Source organism: Typha latifolia, chromosome 2, assembly GCF_019914945.1.
Source record: "Typha latifolia isolate L0001 chromosome 2, TyphaL0001v2, whole genome shotgun sequence".
Classification (NCBI taxonomy): Eukaryota; Viridiplantae; Streptophyta; class Magnoliopsida; order Poales; family Typhaceae; genus Typha; species Typha latifolia.
The window spans coordinates 9057556-9080629 of record NC_133087.1 but is presented as its reverse complement, the minus strand read 5'-3'; the positions used below and the strand labels follow the sequence as shown (position 1 = coordinate 9080629).

The following is a 23074-nucleotide window of genomic DNA, read 5'->3' as shown; positions in this document are numbered from 1 at the left end:
TTTTTGGGATTGGGGTTCCTACACATGGAGGTTAGCATCGGCTACTTATCCTCTCAAATTCTTCTTGGTATGCCCCGACCATGGTCCTTTGCACCGTCTTTAAGAGGAGATCATCAAAGTCTTCAAACCCCGATGCTCCAAATCGTCGCGTGATATTGGTGCAGAAATTAGCCCAACTTTCAATTGTTTCATGGGCATTGGCTGCCCGAAACTAATGAAGTGCCGCATCTTCAAGGTGGAAGTTCGCAAGCGTCAACCCAATCCTGGCTTGAACGCTAGGCTTTTCCATATTGAGATTTGGTTAGGTGGTTCGGTGGGTGGAAGTTCCCGTGGAAGTTCCCGTAGCCGTTTCCCTCTCCTCTATTGGGAAGATCTCTTCCTCCTTGTTTCGCCGTGCAGCCATGGCTCTGGTGGACGTCATCAAAAGTGCATGTCCGAGAAATGGTGGCTCTGATATCACTCTTGATGTGATCTCCCTTGGCTAAGGTTTGATCTATCCCATTTTCATATCTGGACAGGATCTAGCACAGAACTTTGAAAATTGATCTCGAAATATGCAATCGTTCGATCAATGTGAAATTTTGATATGTTGTAGGTCTAGAAAAGAGCTTTCCAAAAAAAAAATCTAATTTCTAAAAAATCGGATAGTGGGATCTCGATATATCATCCGAGAAGTAGACGAACATTAGGGAGTCTATGGATCTGTGGATGGAGGCACTGATCCTAGGTGATGATGGATAGTGGTAGACCAGTGGTAATGGGGTGGCACCGATGAGTAAGTGGTGGTGGAAGGATTATGGATGATCAAAAGGGTTAGGGTAAAGTAATAGAGGGATTGGAAGAAGGGGGAGGGTTCGGTGGAGGGAGGCTTGAAGCAGCGGCGCCGGGGAACTAGAGAACGAGAGAGAAGAAGAAGACTAAGGCAAAACTCAATTCATTCAATAATATGACTCCTTGGTTGCCATCCACACCTTTAGAGGCTAACCAAATAATTCAAAAATGACAATTATTAACCCTAGAAATAGTGGATTTTTGCCGATCGCATTCGAACGTCCAATCGCATTTGAATGCACATTTTGCGTTCTCTATTTTTTTGAATCTGATGTAGGCATTCGCAAGTGCGTTCAAACGCACCCCACCCACGTTCGAACGCGACATACAAAAAACTTATTTTTTGCTGAATTAAATACTAAAGCAAGAACAAAAGACACCCCTAAAGTGTATCCATGCTTGAGATAACATCAGTGAAGTCCGAATCGTATCAATCCACCACACTTCTGCGACTTTGTATTCAAGGTGTGAAATTAGGGAAGCGATCATTGAACTCTAACTCAAGCTCCTCCATGACTCGATCCTTTACATTGGTTCCCCACAAATCTAAAAATAGGGGAAGGGTTGGTGCTGAAAAGGAAGCTAGCTAACTTGTGGCTGGTTGGCGCGAAAGGGCATCGGCAGCTCGATTCTCGATCCCGTTTTTGTAGACTAGCTCGTAGTCATACCCAAGGAGTTTCGTGACCCACCATTATTGTGTCGAGGTGTGCACACGTTGCTCCATGAAGTAGGGTAAGCTACGTTGGTCCGTGCGGATAGTAAACTATTGGCCAATCAAGTAGGGATTGCTAGCATTTCACACTCATAGGTGGATGGCTGTCGCGACTGGTTCGACAATGCCTTGCTCATATATGCCACGAGCCTACCCTCTTGCATCAAAAATAGCTCCAATGCCCTCACCCGAGCCATCGCATTCCACCATGAAGGCTTGCTGAAATTCGGTAGAGCCAAAATTGGTGGGGTAGATATGGTTGTCTTTAATGCTTCGAAAGCCTCCGTTGCCTTGCTCGTCCATTGAAATCCTCCTTTTTGAGTAAGGAGGTCAGTGGGGCAGTGATTTTGTCATAGTTGGCAACGAATCGCCGATAGTACCCCGTCAACCTAAGGAATCCCCTCAATTCCAACTGATTAGTGGGAATCAGCCAGTCCACCATGTTTTTGATCTTGCTTGGATCGGCTTCCACTCCTCTCGTTAAGATTATGTGACCCAAGTACTCCACTCATGGCTCACCCCAAAGGCACTTGCTCATCTTGACTTTTAACTGGTTTTGTCGTAAGATATTTAACACCTCACACACATGCTACAAGTGTTCACTCCAATTCCTACTATACACTAGAATATCATCATAGAAGACAAGCACATACTGATGCAAGAGCAGGCGAAAAAGATCATTCATCGCCCCTGGGAAGGTCGGGTGCATTGGTGAGCCCAAACGGCATGACTCGGAACTCATAGTGGCCAGCGTGAGTCCAAAACGCCGTTTTGTGCACATCTTCCAAGTCGATGCGGATTTGATGGTACCCCGCTCTTAAGTCAAGTTTGCTGAAGTAAGTCAATTGGCTGATCTCCTTCTTCTGGACATATGGGTACCGGTATGGTCGAACATTTGCTAGTTCAGCCCCTAGAATGATATGAATATGGTGGTCGTGCCGATGGGTTGGCAGTAGTCCTCGGGGCTCCTCGAAGAGGTCCCTGAATTCCTGCATCAGCTCCTTCATGTTAGTGGGTATTTCTCTTGATGGCGGATGTTCTGGTTTAGCAATAGCCATTTGCAAGAGTAGAGCTCAATCCCCTGCACATGGAAGTCCCAACAGCGATTGCAACATTGGCCCTTGCCGTAGTTGATTTCCATCTAGCAACACTCTTCGACCATTCCTCCGAAATGTAAGTGTGAGGTTTGCAAAATCAAATGTTACAGGACCTAAGCTTTGAAGCCATTGAGTCCCTAAGACAATGTCGGCACCTCGTAAGGCCAACGGATAAAGATTCAATGTAAAAATTTGGCCTTGCACCTTTAACTCCACACCTCCACAAATAAAATATGCCCGCAAGGTGGTGCCATTTCCTATCGTCACATCGAACCCGTCCGAGGGTTCCAACTCGAGCCCAATCTTCCTAAGAAGTCTCTTGTCAATGAAATTGTGGGTGGACCCGATATCAATCAAGATTCTCACTGTGGTTTTCTTGACTATGGTTCACCTGCAAAGTCTTTGGCGCGGCTGTCCCAGAATAGGCGTGGAGGGAGATTTTGGCCATCATGTCCTCCACGGGTTGTTCCTTAGCTACTCCTCTTTGCTATCCAGCCACCAGCGTTCGAGACGACATTGGTGAAGTTTGAATCGTATCAGAACTAGACTAGTTTAGTCAATCATCCAATTTTCCTCACTTCTTGAACATCTTATTTTCTCCCAAAATCTAGCCCTAAAAATAAATCTCACCATATTATCACCACTAGTGCTGTCAAAATAAACAAGTTGCTCATGTTCTGCTCGAGCTCAGCTCGTAATGACGTAAGCCGATCCTAAAAAATTTGATTTCGAGCCAAGCCTGAGCCAAAGCCAGCTCCCTCAAGCTCGGCTCAATAAGCTCGAATATATATATATATATTAATATATTAATATACTCCTTTATTCTCTATTCGACACGTGGCTAAGGACAAAACCCTCTTAAATCTCGATTTGACACATGGCTAAGAGTATAAAAACATATTAAATGCTTATACCTTCCTTTTCTCTTGATATCACTGACTGAGCTTCCATTTTTATTTTTCCTAGCTACAATTACTCCTCTCTTCCATCAATTACTAATTCTCATTTTCCAAACACCACCAACTCTTTAAATAACCAATCTATCAAAAAAATTAAAAAAAAAATTCTTCTTCCTCTTGGTGGCAACCAATCGTCTTCCTCCTCCGTTGGCCTCCTCCTCTATTGACAAGCGCTGTCGTTACCTCCTCCTCCTCCTCCTCCTCCTCTTCCTCCTTCGGCAAGCCACCGTCGTTGACCGCCTCGTCCTCCTCCCCTAACCAAGCTCATGCTCAACTTAGGCTTGACTCGGGCTTGGTCTAGCTCGACTCGAGATTAGCTCAAGTTAGAGCCGAGCCGAGCCTAAATATCAAATTACAGTTCAAAACTAATTTTGAGCTAATGTTAAGCTAGAGTCGACTTGCTCTAGCTCGGCTGGTTTACACCCTTAATAACCAGGTTGCCATACCATCCTCTAGACGACGAGGATGGTGAACAATTTGCTGGGAGTGGATGTTTTTCAATAGATAACTAAAATAAAATATAAACTTTGAGGTGTATAATAGCTTAATGATTTTGAATAATCTAGGGACCAAATAGAAGATAAATAGAAAATGACTGGGGGGGTCAAAGTGTAATTAATCCAAGAGAAATCGATAGCTGAGTAGCAAACCCTAGCGGGACTCTCTTTAGACACCGCCCAGTAATCGGCCGCCTCATCTTCTTCCTTGATATAGCTCACCAGCAATTGGATACTTCGTTCATCGCCTTTCTCCCCCTCGTTTGATCTCTTCTCTGATTCCTCGTTAGCCAGTCGTGAATGGTGAGCACCTATTCGGCTTTCTCGCCCTTCTCGTTGTCGTGGAAGAAGAGGGCGACCACTTCTGGCTGCGTCCCGTCTTCATCCGCCTCACCCTTTGGCTCCTGCATGCAAGGTTGGCACTACCGTTGCCTCGGCGTCGATCCCGTCACCGACTAAGCGAGATCTCAAATCCTGAACTTTTATTCCCGATGGACGTAACATCATCCTCTGCTTTTCCGATGATTCTCGCAAAGGGTCACCACCGCCGCGGCGATGGTGCTCGTCGCCGATTTCTCGTCTCTGTTACCGTTCTTGGAAGCACCGGCCCTCTCCGCTTCCTGGTCAACGAGGGGGAGTTGGTCGCTGCCGTCATCCGCACTGCCCTCAGGTCCTACGCCCAAGAGGGTCGCTTCCCCGTTCTCAGCTCCAATCTTGACGACTTCCTTCTTTACTCTGCTAACGGCGGATCTGACGGTACGGACGATGTCTCTTTTGCTAACCCTTACATCGTCTTTTTATATTTTTACGTATTTTTCGTAATAATCTAATTTATCTTGATCTCTTATTCATGGATCGGTTGTTACGGTTGATTAAGCTTTGAGCCCCGTGGAGTCCGTCAGCTTCCATGGCAGCAGGAACTTCGTATTGTGCAAGAAGCAGAGGGAGATCGCCATGGTGGAGCCGCAGCAATCACCTTCTGAGATGATTGGTAGGAAGGTGAACGGAAGTTGGAAGGGAGGGTTCAACAGGCTCCTCAGCTTCAGGATCTCTTCGCAGTGAACGATTCGTGCTTGGTGTCCATTGAAAAGAAAGGGGAGGTTCTTTATGGCCATCATGCTTTCTTTTCCAACAATTATCTTATGTAGGCGGTTCCGACGAAATAAAATACTCGCATGCTGCTTTAATCTTCTCCATGGAGTGGGGGATGCAGGTGGAAAAGGGTGAGGGATTATTCGCACATATTATCAAATACATTGCTTGTTCTCTTATTTGATTCCTCTCGTGATATTAAGTCTATCCTCTTTATCTATTGACACTAGTAATTAAATAATTTTGGTTGTCAGAGTGTCTTGCTTTTGCAATTTAGTGCATTGTGAAGATGATAATAAATTTGATTCATTGTTATGGATGTTGCATATGCAATATCACTATGCCTCTTCTTTGTTGAAAATCTGTTCTCTGATGAGTTGTTTTCCTATTATGCATTATGCAAGATTAAATGAAGCGTAATCCATCAATATTACTGTTTTGATCCATTCTTATTTGCAGCGTGCTTCATGTTATTTGGCATAGGTTTTGTTCTTCTCTGATGCCTTTATTTTTCAATGTTTTGTTTGCAAAATTGTTTCTCTCCTTAAAGGGTTCAATTTTGCTTGACCACACTTCTATTATCATGGATTTTTCTTGAAATGGTTGTGTAATGATGCTATCTTTGCTTTCTCGAGTGAATTAACCATTAAAATTCCAAGCTTGTTGAATCTAATAGATTTTTAGATTGAGGCTTCTGAAATGTCTGCTTTTTTGGTCATTCTAATCCTAGAATTTGGAATTCTACACACTTTAGCAACTCTTTTAGCCTTTAGCAACGATATCACATACAATTTGTCGTTCCTTCTTCACAATGCATCTTCTCATTGACGTTTTTATAGAAATCCATTAAGATTTCATTTCTAGGCCATGTTACTCTTGATCAAGTCATCCAACCAATATATCATATATATATAGAGTACATATGGGAAATATGAATCTTGGAAGTTGTGACTTAAACCATTCTATTAACGAGTCCGCAAGAACGAAACAAGTACTAGGTTAAGTTCCCTTTTTCCTAAAACGTTACTTTTCCGGATTAGTTTTCTTTAGATTTAGTAATGAACTCTTACATTTGATTTGGGTTCTTGATCTCTGGCTTTCTAGATTACCTTCTTTAGCTTTGGGATAAAGCATGAATAGATGAGAAAGAAGATTGGGGAGATAATAAAAATAGACATGAGAATCGAATGGAAAAATAAATTGATGATGTAGCGTTTCAAAGCCTGTGGAGCGCATTTGACAATGCTCCGTATCACATGAGATGATAAGAAATGAGAAGATAAATTGATGACAAGGTTGCATATATTTTGAATACATTCAACATTTGAAATATTTTAATTTGCTTCGATTTAGGTAGGCCTTATGAGGCGAAAAAGTAATGGCTATTTGAACCATAAATTATTATAGTTTACGATTTTTGTGCCCTTACCCATTCTGCTTTTATTTTACAGTTTTACTTAATTTATTTTTAATATATTAAAAGTACATCTTTACTTAATTTATTTTTAATATATTACAAGTACAGCTTTACTTAATTTATTTTTAATATATTAAAAGTACTATAGCACCAAATTTGAGAATATATCTTAAGCATTAAATGCCACAAGGTCTCATAAGGCCTCCTCGCTTCTCTTTTGCTATGGTAAGAAAATTAGGTTTGCTAATTCTTTTCAGTGTATTAAAAGGTACCCAGGGAATATGGGCAGTCACCCCACCACCGAGCGGCTATATAGAAGATCGGTGTCAAAGCGGTGGTTTTGGATGTCAGAGAGAGAGAGGAAAAAAAGGAGGAGATGAGGCAATTAGCAATCCACGCTTAAAAAAAATCATCGTCTGGTTTCTACCGTCGTTTGCTTGCCGTCGTTGCTCGTTGTCTTTGCTTGTCGTGGCCGCTCCGTGCCTTCGTTTGCTCTTCGTTGGTTATACTTGCTTGCCGTTGTCAACTTCTCGCAGCCACTCGGAGATGATTGAGAGAGGAAAATGATTGCAGATGCTTTTCAATGCACTAGTGCCTGGCGCCTAGGTAGAAGACGAGCGCCAAGACGGTGTCGCATTTTAATATATAAATATTTAAAATAATTATATATGATATATAATATTTTTTAATATAGCTAAAAATTAACACTAAGATTGCAAGTAGCTAAAATTTTAGAATTATAACCAATCATTTTTTTTCTCTTTTAACAATTATTGAGATTCTCAAAAATTAGAAAATTAAAAAATTCCCATCCTTCAATACTATTGTCAAATGTCAGCCTGTGTCATCCATTTGTAGCAGGGGCAAAATTGTTAACTTTGGGAAAAAGTTTGAAAAAGAGGAAGCAAGGAGAGCAAGAGAGATTTGCATTTCGGTGTCGTCAGAGAGGGAGAGAAGGCTTGCCGCTATTGCCGTCGCCGTCGCTGTGGCTGCGGCAAGGGCTTGCCAATGCTATCGTTGTCGCTCATGCTCTTGCTGCGGCAAGGGCTTGACGCCGCTTGCGGGCGATGCCACTCGAGAGAGAAAGATCGAGGGAGATGGATTCAGGGCGGAATATGAGGATCAAGTGAGAGGAGAAGAGATTGATCACAATTTTTTTTCTTTAGTCAGAACTCGACCTGCATCTACTGACTTGACCTGCATCTACCGATCCAACCCGTGTTTAGACTCAACCTGCGTTTACCAACAAGGCATGCCGTCAGGCGCCAAAGCGGCCCTTCTAGAGTGCTAATGCTTTTAGCAAGCCGCATTGCTACTTTGTGATGCAGCTGGTGTGTCGTCTCGCCACGGCGGTTGCCATTATCGCTTTTCAAAACAGTGGTTTTCTCATTTATATCTTTCTTAGCTTTTGAGATATAATTCATTTGGGTGACTTATCTTTCTTAAAATATTAGGTATTAAGAAACTATTTGTGGTAGTTTACAATAATAGTGGTCAAAATAATTTTTTAATATTTTAATGTAGTTGTACTCTTATAATTTTGTGCTAGTAATTTATGTGAGTATTTATTTATTCTTTTCAGTATATAACAGATTTGTACTGTAGGTGTAAAACTATTTTCTAATATAATGTTTAATGGTAATAGAACTACTAAACTTTATTAGGTATGAATGCACTCTAACTTATTAATGGTGCCAAATATTGAAAAAAATGCAATTTTTATAGTACATAGATATATTGATAGAATCTAGGGTTATTTATTTGCACCGAAAACCCACTTGGTTTTCAATTTAGAAGCTCCCAGTGTCATTTTTGGTTTCAACTTTGCCCTTTATGTTATTTAGTATCTCATTAAATATTGACGGGACACTATAAGAAAAAGAGAGAAATAACTCGTAATTATCTTTTCTTCATCTTTTTCATCTTCTACTTCATTTGCTACTAGTAATTATTATTATTCTTTTTCCTCTTCTTCATCTTCATCTTCTTTTATTGCTTATTTTTATCTCTTAATCATTTATTTGTAAAAGTCTCTAATCACTCTCTAATCTATAATTTTCTTCTTATACAAGTCTCTAATCATTTTTTCTACTTCACCATTAAAGTTGTTGAAAGATAACGACATGTGTATGGAAAAAAAATAAAAGTTGTTAAAAAATAATGAAATATAATTTCTCACCAATTTTTCTAATTAATATTACTTTATTAATTAAAAAGCGATTATAGAGACTTATATAGAAAAAAAAAGAATGATTAATAGAGACTTATATAGAAAGCGTATATAAAAAACTATGAAATTTATTATTATATTTACCAAAGTTGTTAATATGTTTCTTCTTCTTTTTCTTATTTTCTATTATAACTCTATTTTTTTAATATATTTTACTACTAAAGTTATCAAAAGACAACGAAACTTAGATAGAAAAAAAATAAAAGTTGTTAAAAGATAATGAAATATAAATTCTCACCACTATTTCTAATTAATTTCTTATTTTATTAATTAAAAAGTGATTATAGAGACTTGTATAGAATAAAAAATAATTAATAGAAACTTGTATAGAAGAAAACAACAAAATTATTATATTTGCGAAATATGAAGAAGAAGAAGAAAGAAGAAGAAGAAGCAAGAGCAAGGAAAAAAAGTAGTAGAAAAACAAAACTATATATTACTATATTTTCTATTTTTCTTCTAGTTGTTTTTTCTGTTATTGTTTCTTCTCTAATCTTCTACCCCTTAATAGTTTTTCTTTTCTTATATACAATTTTATTTTATTACTTTTTAATTAATAAAATAAGAGATTAATCAGAGATAGTGATAAGATAGTTATAATTAATTAAATAACCAAAAGTATAACTCTGTATGATTATTATTTATTTCTACGTTAATTATAATGGTGAAATATGTAAATTCTGCGATGTATAGAAAAAACAACGAAAGTTGTAAAAATTCAATAAAAATTGTTATTATATTTACAAAAGTCTTTTTTTTTTTTTGAAAGGGATGAGCTGAGGTCAGCTATATATTAATATTTTGTCGAAACGTTTCCGCGTCGACAGTAATGAGGTTACATATTTCTGTTGGAGCGTTGCTTAGGCCCTCCACATGGCAATAGCCCGAGGCCACACTAGCCCTCGCTGCTGCCCAGTCAGCCACGGAGTTGGCTTCTCTCCCTACGTGGGAGAGCCTGACTTCTGCAAAGCCTTTGGCAAGCTCCGCACATTCTCGCGCCAGGTTGCGGACGCGCCAAGGGCTGTGCTCAGGCTGCTGCATGCACCTGATGGCCTCGGTACAGTCCGATTCAATCTCCAGCCTGCTGCCTCTGCTAGCTATCTTCAACGCCATTTTGAGAGCCCAGAGCTCAGTTTGGAGTGCTGAGTTGCCCGGGCATGGCTCCCACACTGCCTGGACGAGCTCTCCCTCAGCATTACAGAAAATGGCCGCAGCTCCGCCTTGGTACGCACCGGCTCTCAGCGCGCTGTCGGTGTTAGCTTTGATCCAACCCAGCTCTGGCGGTTCCCATGTCTTCCTTTTCTTCCTTAACTTCGGGAGCTTCTCTTTGTTTAAGCGCCTGTATTCCTCCGCCATTGCGACCGCTGAATGGACTACTGCTAGCTCCGGCGTCCTCTTCTCTCTGAACACCACTCCGTTTCTGCTTTTCCAAAGGGACCACAGCGTGTAGGCGATCATCCCTTTGGCCCGGCAGTCCTCCTCCTTGCTTGAGCTCCACTCTCTCGTAATCCATTCTTGATCTATCTTCGCGGACTCCACCCCTTCTCTGTTGCCCAGGATCTCCCATACCCCTCGGTTGTATCTGCACGTAAACAGGAGGTGCTCGATTGTCTCGCTAAACAACCCGCACATAGCACAGATATCCTCCGACCCTACATGAATATAATGGAGGTAAGCTCGCGTAGGGAGCCTACCCCATAGAAGCTTCCAGCAGAAAACTCTAATCCTCGGCGCAACCGGTAAAAGCCATAGGTTTCTCCACCCTTCCCAGAGGTGGTCATTCTGAGGAAGCAGGGAATGGTATATAGCTTTAACCGATGGAGTACCCCTTGGGTGCGGCCACCAGATCCATCTGTCCTCACTGGTGGCGACGCCCATGGGGTAGTTTGAGATCTCGTACACCAGATCAAATCCTGCCTCCCTGACTAGCCGCGCCGTTGTCCATTGCTCGTCTTTGGTGATGTCTACCACTCTCAGGTTCTCTTCCATTAGCATGTTTGCCAATTCCCTCGGCTGTCTGGACCACGGGATCTCGTGCAGCCATGGGTCGTAGGCGACGCTTGTGACTTTGCCATTTCCTATCATCACTCTGCATCCCATTCTTAACTGCTTGGCGGTTTTTGTTAATGCTCGCCACATCCATGATGGGTATTTGATCTTCTTTATCTCCCACGGGTGCAGCCACCCGTATTTGGCCTACATGATTCTGATCCATGGCGCCTGCTCCCTGTTTAGCATTTTGAACACCATCTTGCCCAGGTGGGCAGTTCTGGCGTCTCTAAGTCGGCGGACTTCGAGACCACCCTGCCGCTTGGCCAACGTCACCTGGTCCCAGTTCATCAGATGGAGGCCATGGCCGTCCTTATTTTTTCACAGGAAGTTACGAGCTTTTTTGGTTATCTCCTCCAGTACCCCGTCCGGCACCCACGTGCTGCCTAGCCAGTATGCCGAGATCGCAAGCAGTGCGGCCTTGATCAGCGTTAGCTTGCCAGCTTGGGATAGGAGCGTCCCTTTCCAGCCAGCTAACCGCTTGCTGATCCGCTCCACGAGCTCCTGCTGTTCTTTCACCTTCACTCTCCTCCCCGAGATAAGTACCCCGAGGTATTTGAATGGCATGCCTGCCACCTGCAGACCGAGCTGGACGCTGAGTTGGCTACCTTCTTCTACCCCGAGCCTTTTAGGCAGATACAGCTCCGACTTGTTGTAGTTCACCCTCTGGTTTGTGATGTGCTCGTACTGACTCAGGCTCTCTAGGATGCTGTTGGCGTTTGCCGGTGAGGCTTCCGTCATGAACAGAAGGTCATCTGCATATAGCAGATGAGACAGCTGCACATCTCTGACCCGATACCCGCTGAGAATGCCTTGTTCTACCTTCTCGTTGATGATTCCCAATAGAACTTGCGTGACGATGATGAATAGGTAGGGTGATATCGGGTCTCCTTGTCTCAGCCCACTCCTGGGTTTGATCCAATTGGTCGGGCATCCGTTGATCAGCAAGGCGAATCTGGGGGAAGTTATACACGCCTGCACCCAGTTGCACCACCGGGTAGGGAAACCCATCCGCCGGAGCGCTCCAACCACTGCAGGCCAGCTAACCCGATCATACGCCTTTTCCATATCCATTTTGATCATCATAATAGGGTGTCCTTTCTTGTCTGTGGCCATGGAATGAGCCACCTCCTGGGCTGCCAGCGTGTTATCTTCGATGCTTCGGCCGGCCACAAATGCCGCTTGCTCCGGGCCGATGATGTTGGACAGCACCACCTTAAGTCTGTTTACCATGACCTTAGCTATAACCTTGTAGATGACATTGCATAGTGCAATCGGTCGGTAATCCGCCACCTTCAAGGGATGCTCCTTCTTCGGAATCAGGGTTATAAAGGTTTCACCCCACGCTTTTGGCAATTGCGCGCTGGTGAAGAAGTGGCCGACGGCCTGGCAGAGGTCACCGCCCATGGTGTCCCAGTATTTGGTGTAGACTTCCGCTTGCATCCCGTCCGGGCCAGGGGCCTTTCCTCGCGGTAAGCTCCACACCGCTTCCTTGATCTCCTCGGCCATCACCGGCCTCTCTAGGGCCGACGCTTCCTCCGGCGAGATAGTTGGGAGGGTAGGCCATTCATTTCTCTTGGGGTCTGCCTCTTCCACTTCCCCCCATAAGCTTTGGTAGAAGGTTGTGAAGATCCGGCTCACTTCCTCCGGCTCCTGCACCCAGCAACCCTCTTCACCCAGGATACCTGAGATCCTATTGCGTCTTCTTCTCATGGTGGACGAGATGTGGAAGAATTTGGTATTTTTGTCACCTTCCTCCGTCCACTTTAAACGGGATCTTTGCAGCCATTTGATATTGAGTTGTCTGTTAAGGGCGATCTTGCAATTGTATAAGCTTCTCAGACTCTGCATGCCCTCCTCCAACAGCAGGCCATTGGCGTCTAGCTCCTCTAGATCTGCCAATTTCGAATTAGTGTCCTTTAGCCGCCGCTCCACACTCCCCACCGCCTCACGGTTCCAGCTGCTCATGCCTCTTCTCAGCACACTCAGGCGGTGGGAGAACGCGTGCATTGGGTTACCGCCGGCGTGCCGCTTCCAGGTGTCTTTCACAATGTTCTAGCACTCCTCATACTCCATCCAGAGGAGCTCGAACCGGAATGGTCTCTTGCTCCTCGTCGTGCCTGCGGGTACCGTGAGGAGCAGCGGCGTGTGATCCGAGGCACCCCGGTCCAGATGCTGGACTTTGTAGTCTGGGTGTTCGCTTACCCATTCAGTGTTGGCCAGTGCTCTATCAAGCCGAATCCAGATGCGGCGCGTGCCTTTTTGATTGTTACACCAGGTAAATGGGATGCCTTCATACCCAAGGTCGCACAGCCCCGTCTCGTCCACGAACCTCGCAAAGGCCTTCCCTTTAGGCCCTAGGGAGACCTCACCGCTACACCGCTTCTCCTGCAGGGAAAGGAAGGCGTTAAAGTCTCCCATGATCGCCCACGGCATATTGATGGCGGCTATGCTCTTCAGCTCCTCCCAGAGTTCTTGCTGGCCTTCAAGGATGGTGCTAGCATACACGGTGGTCCAAATCCAGGTTTGTCCCGTCGTGAGGGTGATAGTAAGGTGGGCTGCATATCGTGATACTACAGCCACATCTACCCACCCAAGCTCTTTGTTCTAGAGGACCAGGATGCCGCCCGAGCGGCCTTGCGCCGGGATGGCAAACCACGCCCATCCTCTTCCAAGTTTCTTAGCCACCTGCTCCGCTTCGAACCAGCTGGTATGCGTTTCTAGCAACGCAAGCATGTCCAGCTTATGATCCCGGATCATTACTCTACATCGATCTAGTGCCTCTTTCTTGCGGGCACCTCTACAATTCCACACTAAGGTTTTTAACATTGATAAACCTTAAAGTATGGCTTGCCGGCAGACTGTTAGTGAGTCCGGCCCCTCTTAGAGGTGGGTATGACCTTTCCACCTCCGTTGGTATTCTCGTTTGCCAGTACCAACTCCATTTCCATCTCTCCGGGAGCTTCAGTTCCTTTGTTTGCCACCAGCGCCACATGTAAGAGCCTCTCATCTCCTTCCTTAACCTCCCCCTCTCGGTCAGCCAATAGTAGGGACCGTTTGACTCTGGCCACCGTGTCCCCGTGTCTTCCCGGAGGGTTTGATTGTTGCACTGAGGAAGGAGTGAAGCCGGCTGAGACCAGTCCATCTTGGACGAACTGAGCCGGGTAGTCACTGGAGTGCCATCGTGCTCCTCCAAAGCTTCTGGCAGTTTTGACGTAGGTCGACCTTTGAGCCCGTTGGTCTCCTGATCCCAGCAATACTGTTATCCCTTGGACAACAGCAGATCTTCCTTTCGCCTCTCCTGCCCCTGTCGGGTAGCAATCTCCGCCGTCCAGTTCCATCTCTTCTGGCATTAAATGATCGCCCTCGTTGTCGTCTGCCGGTGCCTCCATCCGTACTTCCTTCTGTTTCTCTCCATTGGCTTGCTTCCTTGGCACGGGCCCAGCCGCTCTTTCTTTAATGACTATACCTCCTGACGTGATTGGCCTCGGATACGAGGCATTCTGATTTGCGCTTTCCACTCCTTGGTTAGAGTCCGCCATCTTCTTCTTCTTCTCTACGTACTCTTCATTTGCATGTAATTCATGTAGGCGGCTTAGCCGTCTCCCTGTGCCTGAGCCATCTTTCGCCTTCCTACTGGTAGTGGCCTGTTGATGGTCTTCATCATACTTGCCTGCACTTCTTGCCTTTCCGTGACCGGTGTAGCTCTGTGAGGTCTGATGCTTTTCTCTAGGCTTACTCTCCCCTTCCTTCTTTTTTCCTATGGTAGCCTGATCTCTCCCATCCCTTGTCGGGGTACGGTTTGCGTAACTAGCTCTCTTTCCGTTCTGAGAAGCCTGCCATCTGGGCTTCCTTTGCACGGTGCACCATGGCCCATAATAAATGTTGTCTTCCTCCTTGTCATCCTTTTCCCTGTTAGGGTTTAGGGGGCTAGTGTGTACCAAAAAAAAGTTCAGGGGGTCAATATGGAAATGTGTGATAGTTTAGGGAGTGAAAAGGGAATTATCTCATATAAATATAAAACTCGAGGACTAAGACACAAATTGTATGATAGAAGACACTACACCACTTGCATGTATCATTATTAGTCTAGTCGCAACTTAGTAGTGCCACTTCACTGTGTATTGTATAATATGATTATATTAGTGGTCTACACCTGAGATTGTTAGCTTGTGGAGCATTCAAGTGATTACATCGTTTTGTTCGAAGACCATATACAATGACAGTAGAAAAGATGTTTGTGAGGTAGGATTATAGTTCTAGCGATACTCGATAACGTAGGGTCTGAGTGTCCATTGAGCTATGTGCTTTTTTTCACTATATACGATGATTCTACTATGTGCGATGATTCGGCTATAATTAATGATTCTGCTATGTGTGATGATTCTACTATGTGTAAACTACATTGTACATGTTTACCTTGACATGTTGATAATTATGGGTAATGTTGATAATTATGGGTACACATTAGTATTTTATCATGAATTACATTGTTCATAGACTATTATTGGATTATACTTGCTGGGCTATGTGCTCACCACCTTTTTGGTGGAAACATTTCCAAGTTATAGAAAGATGATGTAGATATCTGAATAGTAGCAAATTTATTTCTCTATTAGAGTTGCTTGTTTTATTTCTTCCTAGTTGGACTTAGCCCTTACAAGGTTTCTTTTTTTATGTTTTAAGCTTGTATGTAAACATGTACTGCTGGAGGCTTGTTGAGGCTTATGATATTTAAATTATAATAACGAGACCAAATTACCTCTCCACTTATGATATTTATATTTTTAGATAATTAACGAGACAAATATCTCACCCCCCTGGATCTTAGATCGACGCTGCCACCTCCAGCGACTGCAGCCGATTAAGGCGAGACAAATCCGCCCTCTTCTCTGAGCCCTTTCTCCGAGCCTCGCCTAGCCTCGGCGTCGTCGTTGCCATCTTCTCCGAGCACTTTCTCTCTCTCTAAATTCCTCCCCATCGTCGTCGCCCTCTTCTTAGAGCTCTCTCTCTCCAAATGCCTTACGCCCTCATCTCCAAGCCTAGTGTCCCTCTTCCCAAGTTCGGCTTCGTCGTTGCCCTCTTCTCTGAGCCCGGCATTGCCAGAGAGGTCACAAGAGCTGTTGGGGAGGATGGAGACTAGCGTCACCGTTGCCCTCTTCTCCGAGTCCAGCGTCACCGAAGAGGTCGCAAGAGTCGTTGGGGAGGAGGGAGGGATTAGGATCGAGATTAAGGCAGAGGGAGAGGGTAATGAAGGAATTAAAAAAATTAAAATATTTAGAAAGGGGATTAAGGCAGAGGGAGAGGGTAATGAAAGAGTTTAAAAAAATTAATATTTTTAGATATTACCCCCTGATTGTTGAGGCTTATGATATTTATATTTTTAGATTTTACATGTATCGAGGAGTAGCAAATTTATTTTGCTTGGATTGTTATGGTATTTTGAGACCTCTCAGATACTTTGTGAGAATATTGTCTTGACAGGTCTATTGGATATTTTCACGTGAAAGACACGTGATTTTTTATGTGAGTGTTTTAAATATTCTTAAAAAGAGAAGATAAAATTCTTATGTGGAAAGGAGTTGTAAGAGATGACATGATAACACTTATTTTAGAAGTTTGCACTAAATAGGTTGTATGGAGTGAATAAGTATGTACGGTTGAAACTCAAATAGTTATTTTTTTATTGCAAGTGGGGTGACAACTCAGCTCATGAGGCAGAGAAGTTTCTCCACTCCATCTAACCTCCCTTAAGGTTTTCCTACCTACTCGGGCTATCCAATTTGTAGCCTAGTTGCCCTCCCTATATGTGGATAATTTTCACACCCGAGAAATCAGCCAGCATTGCACAACAGCTAGCAACTGGCATAACTGCCAAGGTATATTCTCCTCTGAACACCTTGGCCAATGGCAGAGCATCTGTCTCAATTGTTTTATTCTTTATAAATAGGGCCTAATTACTTATATCTTAGGCATGCTTTGGAATAAAATAAAGTTATCTTTTCTCCTTTGCCTCCCTCTCCTCTTAGCGAATTTCATCTTCACCGCGACGATATTCTTTCTCGCCATATACATAAACCTTATGTCTCTGACTTCTCCCCCTTTATCTCTCTTTGCCTTAACCGTCTCTACCTCCCGTAATGTTTTTATCTTTTGCTTGTTACCACAATTATAGGCCAATCATAGCCTTTAAATATTTATCAGGTCCACAAGCCACCACCACCATCCTTTCTATCGCCACCTCATCATTGTTGACCTACTATCTCTATTCCATACATAGGAGTTCATGCTTTCATCCACGAAATCCCCACAAGGCATCTCAAGATCACCCTTGCGCTAGTCTGTTGCCTTCGACCCATGGTCGATGATTGATCAATATCTTATGATCCAACTAGTTGATTCTCACGATCTTTAATTCATTGGCAATCTCTCTTCTAGGGCCATAACATATCCAAAGTTGAGGTCGTTCCAATAGTTAGATCGCCTAGAATTGCTCTCGCAAGATCTACCCTAGAATTTATCTAGAGACCATTATTGAAAGGTTTGAGGTATTTTGATCCACATAGACTGAATCTGTTATGACCTGAGCTCAACTACTGGTTCACGCTCGGGTGTAGGAATGCAGTCCACGCAATCAGAGGAGAATATTCACTAGATATTGTCACGTAGTCAAAAAATTATGAAACTAGTTGGGTTTGCTCTGTAACTTCCTGATCTACAATTTTAATATTTAGGCAAAATTTGGCAAAGATTTGGCAGATGTTTCAATGACGGGTGGTGGTGGTGAAGGTGAGATTAAGTGAACATGGATTATAGGTAGGGTTTGCATGAGGTGCTGTAGACTGAAGGAATAGATGGGAGAAGGTGTCGGTGTCTTAAGGAGGAGGGTTTCGATAGACGAAAGAAGCAAGAGGCAATCAATGACAAGACGACGAGTCACTAGGGGTAGAGCAAGGAGGGAGAAGCTTCAGATTAGAGGGGAGAAAGATTCAAAATGATAATTCCTTTGATAAAATCATAATAAGGCTGCCTTCCATATATTTAGAGGCGGATCAACCAAACAACTATGAAAAATAACCCTAATATGATCATTCTTATTGAGATGTTCGAACAACCTCGCGACATGTTCGAATGACCAAATCAGTGTCTCTGTATGTGGGAACGCAATGCAGGTGAACGCCGCATTCAAATGGCCCTTCCTAGCGTTCGAACACCCAAATTAGTGTCTTTGTATGTGTGAATGCAACACAAGCGTTTGAACGCCCTAGCGAGAGATCTTTATTTATCAAGAAAAATATGAAATTGAATCACGAGATGGCTCGGCCCAGCCCAAATCATTTCAAAATCCAATGAGGGTTTGAATATCAAAGTTGTAGAATGGAAAGTCACCAAGCCACTTCATGAATAAGGAAATAAGCAACTTTATAACTCAATGCTGCTGTAAGTGTGAATCTGTTGCCCAAGGAAATACGGAAGACTTTGTTGGTCAGTATGCACTAGGAATCGCCGTTCGATAAGATATGACCTCCATTTGGTGACGGCATGGATAATGGCAAGCATCTCTTACTCGTAGGCAGATATCATCTAGTTCTTTATGGACAATGACTTGCTCATGTATGCTACGAACCTCCCTTCTTGCATGAGGATAGTCCTAATTCTAGTCTCAAATGCATTGCATTTCACCAAAAAAGGCTTGCTAAAATCGGGTAGCGTTAAGACCAGTGTTGTTATCATTGTCGTCTTCAATTCTTTAAATTCCCTTGTTATTGTCTTGGTCTACTGGAACTCCCCCTTCTTTAGTAGTGATATCAAGGGGATCACGATCTTGCCATAGTTGGCAACAAAACGATGATAATAAACCATCAATCCTATGAAGCCCCACAATTCCTTTGGTGTCTTTGGAATCTATCATTGCACAATGTTTCGCACCTTCGAGGGATCGGCTTCCACTCCCACCACCGATATGATGTGGCTTAGATACTCCACTCTTGGCATGCCTAGAGACACTTGGACTCCTTCACCTTCAGCCCATTGTCTTTTAAAATCTACAACTCATTGTGGAGGTGGATGAGATGATCCTTCCATGATTCAGCTGTACACAAAGATGTCGTCGAAGAAGACAAGTACATACCACCTCAATAACATCCTAAAGACGTTGTTCATCAACCCTTGGAAGGTGGAGGGGGAATTAGTAAGTCCAAAATGCATGACCTTGAACTCATAATGCTCGTCATGTGTGCAGAATGTGGTCCTTTGCTCATCCTCGAGCATCACTCAAATTTGGTGGTAGTCGGTACACAAATCTAAGTTGCTGAAGTAAAAGGCCCCCGAATTCTCATCAAAGACTTCTTCAATGACAAGAATAGAATACCTATCTGTCACCATGATGGCATTGAGTGCACAGTAGTAGATGCAAAATTTCCATGTGTTGTCCTTCTTCCGCACTAGGAGCACTAGCAATGAATATGAGCTTTGGCTCAATTGGATGATTCCATACACCTCTTTGATAAGTCTTGAGATCTTCTCCTTTTTAACAAATAGGTATCAATAGGATCATACAGTAGCTAACTAAGCTCCGAAAGTGATCTTATTGCGATGGTCCTGAGGTCAAGTTAGCGGGCATGCCGCGTGGTTCTTCAATCACCTCGCTAAACTCCTTCAACAAGTTAGCTAGGTCAGTAGACACTCCTTCCTCCATTTTGTGGTCCACTTGGCTCTGGACTGGTTGTATTAACCGCACTCATTTGCCACTTTGCATGAAATCCATCCATATCTCTAAAAGCCAAAGGTTGTCGACCAAGACTTTGCAACCATTGGGTCCCCAGCACAATGTCAGCCTTTCGTAAGGCCAATGAAGTGAAGATCCAAAGTAAAGGAATTGACTTAAATCTTCAAAAGAACCCCTCAACATACGCCATCCGCTTGGAGCATTGTGTCGTCTCCAAGTGCTACATCAATCCCAAAGGTAGCCTCTATAGCCATGCCTATCCTCTTCACCAAATGCTCGTCTATGAAATTGTGGGTGCTCTTGGTGTCGATAAGGATCGCCACAATTTTGTTCTTCATGATATTATCGGCCATAAGCATCCTTGGCACATTAGCGTTGGTGTAGACATGCATGGAGATCTCAGCATGGATCTCCTTGCTATTCCCTAGAGGCTCTTGGTCTTCAATAAGGTCCCGTGGTTCACCTTCTTCCATGTCTTCAATTTCGTCCAACACCATCACCATGGCCGCCGGTCGAGCACACTTGTGCTCGGGGTTGAATTTATCATCACAATAAAGGTACAACCCTTTAGCTCTTCTTTCTTCAACCTGGGCTTGTGTTAGTCTTCTCATGGGGGCTCGAGGAGGTCTCATCACCTTCGATTGTGGCCGTGGAAATGGCCTTGCACCCATTGTCTTTGGCAGACCCACCGACACATGATGTGTGGTTGTGATTTGTCGAGGTAGTCCTCTGGCCTCTGTGGTGCTCCAGCCACCTTTTTCTACCATCCAAAGCTCTCTAAGCTTCTCTTCCATCACTTGAGCTGTGGCAAAAGCCTCAAGCAAGGTGGTTGGCTAAGCGGCTATTACTTTTCCTTGTATGTCCTGCCGAAGGCCACTAACGAACATGCTTTTGACTTAGAAATCTGTTCAGCAATGAACTCGATTGTTCAGACATTTGAATTCCTCTTCATACGTCCTCATAGTAGTCCTTTGGGTCAGCTTGGTGAGGGCAGCTTAGAAATCTTCATAATCGGAGGGCCTAAACTGAACGCAAATAGCTTTGGTAAACTCCTACGACCAATAGGGCTAAGCTAACAACACCTTTTGTGCATTAGGTGTTCTTTGATACTCGAAGAACAATCGAGCGGATCACCTCAGTTGAATGGCAAAAAGTTAAGACAAACGGTCCCTACACGGACACCTCCTTCTTCTTCATGTCAGTTGAGCCTTCTTTCTCTTGGGTTCAGTCTAGCAACCATAGGATGATATTGAGGGGTCGCGCACCAAAACTTAGATTGGTGGGAAACCTTTAGTTTCGCCTCACTAACTGGTTTGTGGCAGTTGGCTATGAAGATTTCTATGCTCTTCTCGCTAAGAAGGTTCAGTGAACCACCATGCTTGCATATTAAGAGGAGTTTGATAGAATTACTGCTCATTGCTCTCCACCTATGACGGTGCTATACTCGTGGAAAAGAAGCTAGAGCACTCTAAAATCAGATGAAAACTACTAGACCTAGCTGAGATATGAGGTACCTAGTTCAATCGAACCCAACAATGAAAAGTTTTTCAGCTTGATCGAAGATTGCTACTAAACATTCTAGATAGCGAGCACCTCTTTGTGTGACAACCCATCCTTAACAAAATTAGGCATGTTGTTGTGGCTAGCCACGTTGTGGTTGGCCTCTTGCCATTATCTACATGGGTAGATATTTGGCTAGGAGAGAGAAAGAAAGAGAGAGAGAGATAAATGGCCAACCTCATGCCATTATATATATATATATATATATATATATATATATATATATATATATATATATATATCTCTTTCTCTCTCTCTCTCGTCTGCTTCCTCACCTCACTCTCTCGAGCTCTTCCTTTCTCTCTCGCTCTTGTCAATGTCAACTTGCTGCCATCACCGAGGTAAGCTCCCTTCTCCCTTCTCCCTTCTCTCTTCTCTTTCTCTCTCTCTCTCTCGAGTTGCCAGCCCCCTCTTCATCTCTTCCCTTTTCTTTCTCTCACTATTCCTCTCTCATATGGGTTCATTGTAAACAAGCCGCTGGTGAGAGGGCGATCGTTGGCTGGCCAGCAACGGTTGAGCCACTCCTTGCTGGCCCATCTCCCTTTCCTTTCTCCTTCTTATTCTCTTCTCTTATTCTTCTTTGCTCTTTTTTTTCTTTCTTCCTCTTCCTTTCTTCTTCTTCCTTGATTTCCCATCACCTCTATTGCAAAAGTGCTAGGCTCGGCTCAGCATTATAGCAAGCAATGCTGGGTTGAGTCCAGCAATGTAGCAGAGGGATTTTCCCTCTTTTTCATTTCTTTTAGTTATGTAGTTATTTTCTAAAGTTAAGCTAAATTAGTTTATTTAGCCAGTTAATTATTTGGTAATTTATACACTCTAATATGAGTATTAGCTAAGTATGTAGTATAATAATTGATTAATTATAGCTTAAATATTTGCATATAAATATATCTATAGCTTACACATTGTTATTAGTTTAATACATATAGTTATATTGATAATAATCTCATATTTATATTTTTAATATATACAATTATTTTGGGCATCTTATTATTATATACTATTTTGTATAAAATGAAATGATAAGATTTGATATTATAAGAATAATTTTATTTATAATTAGTAATTAGTCAAGTAAGAGTAGTAATCACAAAATAATTGAACTATACTTAGATATTGTATGTACTTGTATTTTAATTATACTATTGTATTTTTAGACCTTTTATCTTTTATGTCAAAAGAGATTAATTATTATATGCCTAAGATATTAATTAGAAAACTAGAGTCTTTAGGAAACAAATATAATTTATAGTAACAACATATTAATCTTATTATAATTATATATATATATTGAGACCCGTGTACCCTACTAGTGATGACTTGAAGTTTGATTGATGGATAAGAGGAATATGTGGTTTATGCCTTCTGATCAGATAGTGAAGTCTTACTTTCTAGAGGGCTTTTTCATATTAGGATATATTATGTATTATGTATATGCATTCTATTTTGGCCTCCGACATAATTATATGATCTGATATAGAGATGATTACAGTTGGATATATTTTATCATTCATTTGATTAAACTAATCTTGAATATAAATATGTAAATATATTTATTATATCTATCATGTTCTTATGTCGAGATGATATATAGCATGAATATGCATATGATATAGAAGACATGTGGAGAGGCTATTTTGATTCTTTATGTGGTTTATAATTATTGATTGTAGCTAGATGAGTAATATATTTTCTAAGTAAGAATTAGATCTTTGATGATTTTATATGGTGGAAAGATATTAGGTAATATGATAGATGATTGTGGCTTGTAAATACAAAAGAATTTTTCGGATGTTTGGTATGATAGATTATTTTGCAAAATACTTGTGTAAGTAGTTATAAAAGACTTAATTGTACTAGCAAATAGATAATCTAATAGGGATATATTTATCCAATAATATT

The 23074-nt window shown here is 42.6% G+C and overlaps 1 protein-coding gene across 3 annotated transcripts; it reads left to right on the top strand.

The window, feature by feature from the left end:
• The first annotated feature begins 4163 nt into the window (after window positions 1-4163).
• On the top strand, window positions 4164-7035 carry LOC140782598 (uncharacterized). Of its 3 annotated transcripts, none has more exons than XR_012107910.1 (3): window positions 4211-4852; window positions 4974-5319; window positions 6874-7035. XR_012107910.1 is itself a non-coding variant. In XM_073129257.1 (2 exons), the coding sequence occupies exons 1-2, from the start codon at window positions 4588-4590 to the stop codon at window positions 5156-5158; spliced, it is 450 nt and encodes a 149-aa protein (XP_072985358.1). In that variant the 5' UTR covers window positions 4164-4587; the 3' UTR covers window positions 5159-5549. The 3 variants fall into 3 exon arrangements, 1 of the variants encoding a protein (XP_072985358.1); XR_012107911.1 differs by having other exon boundaries at window positions 6863-7035; XM_073129257.1 differs by lacking the exon at window positions 6874-7035 and having other exon boundaries at window positions 4164-4852; window positions 4974-5549.
• Window positions 7036-23074: the final 16039 nt, after the last annotated feature.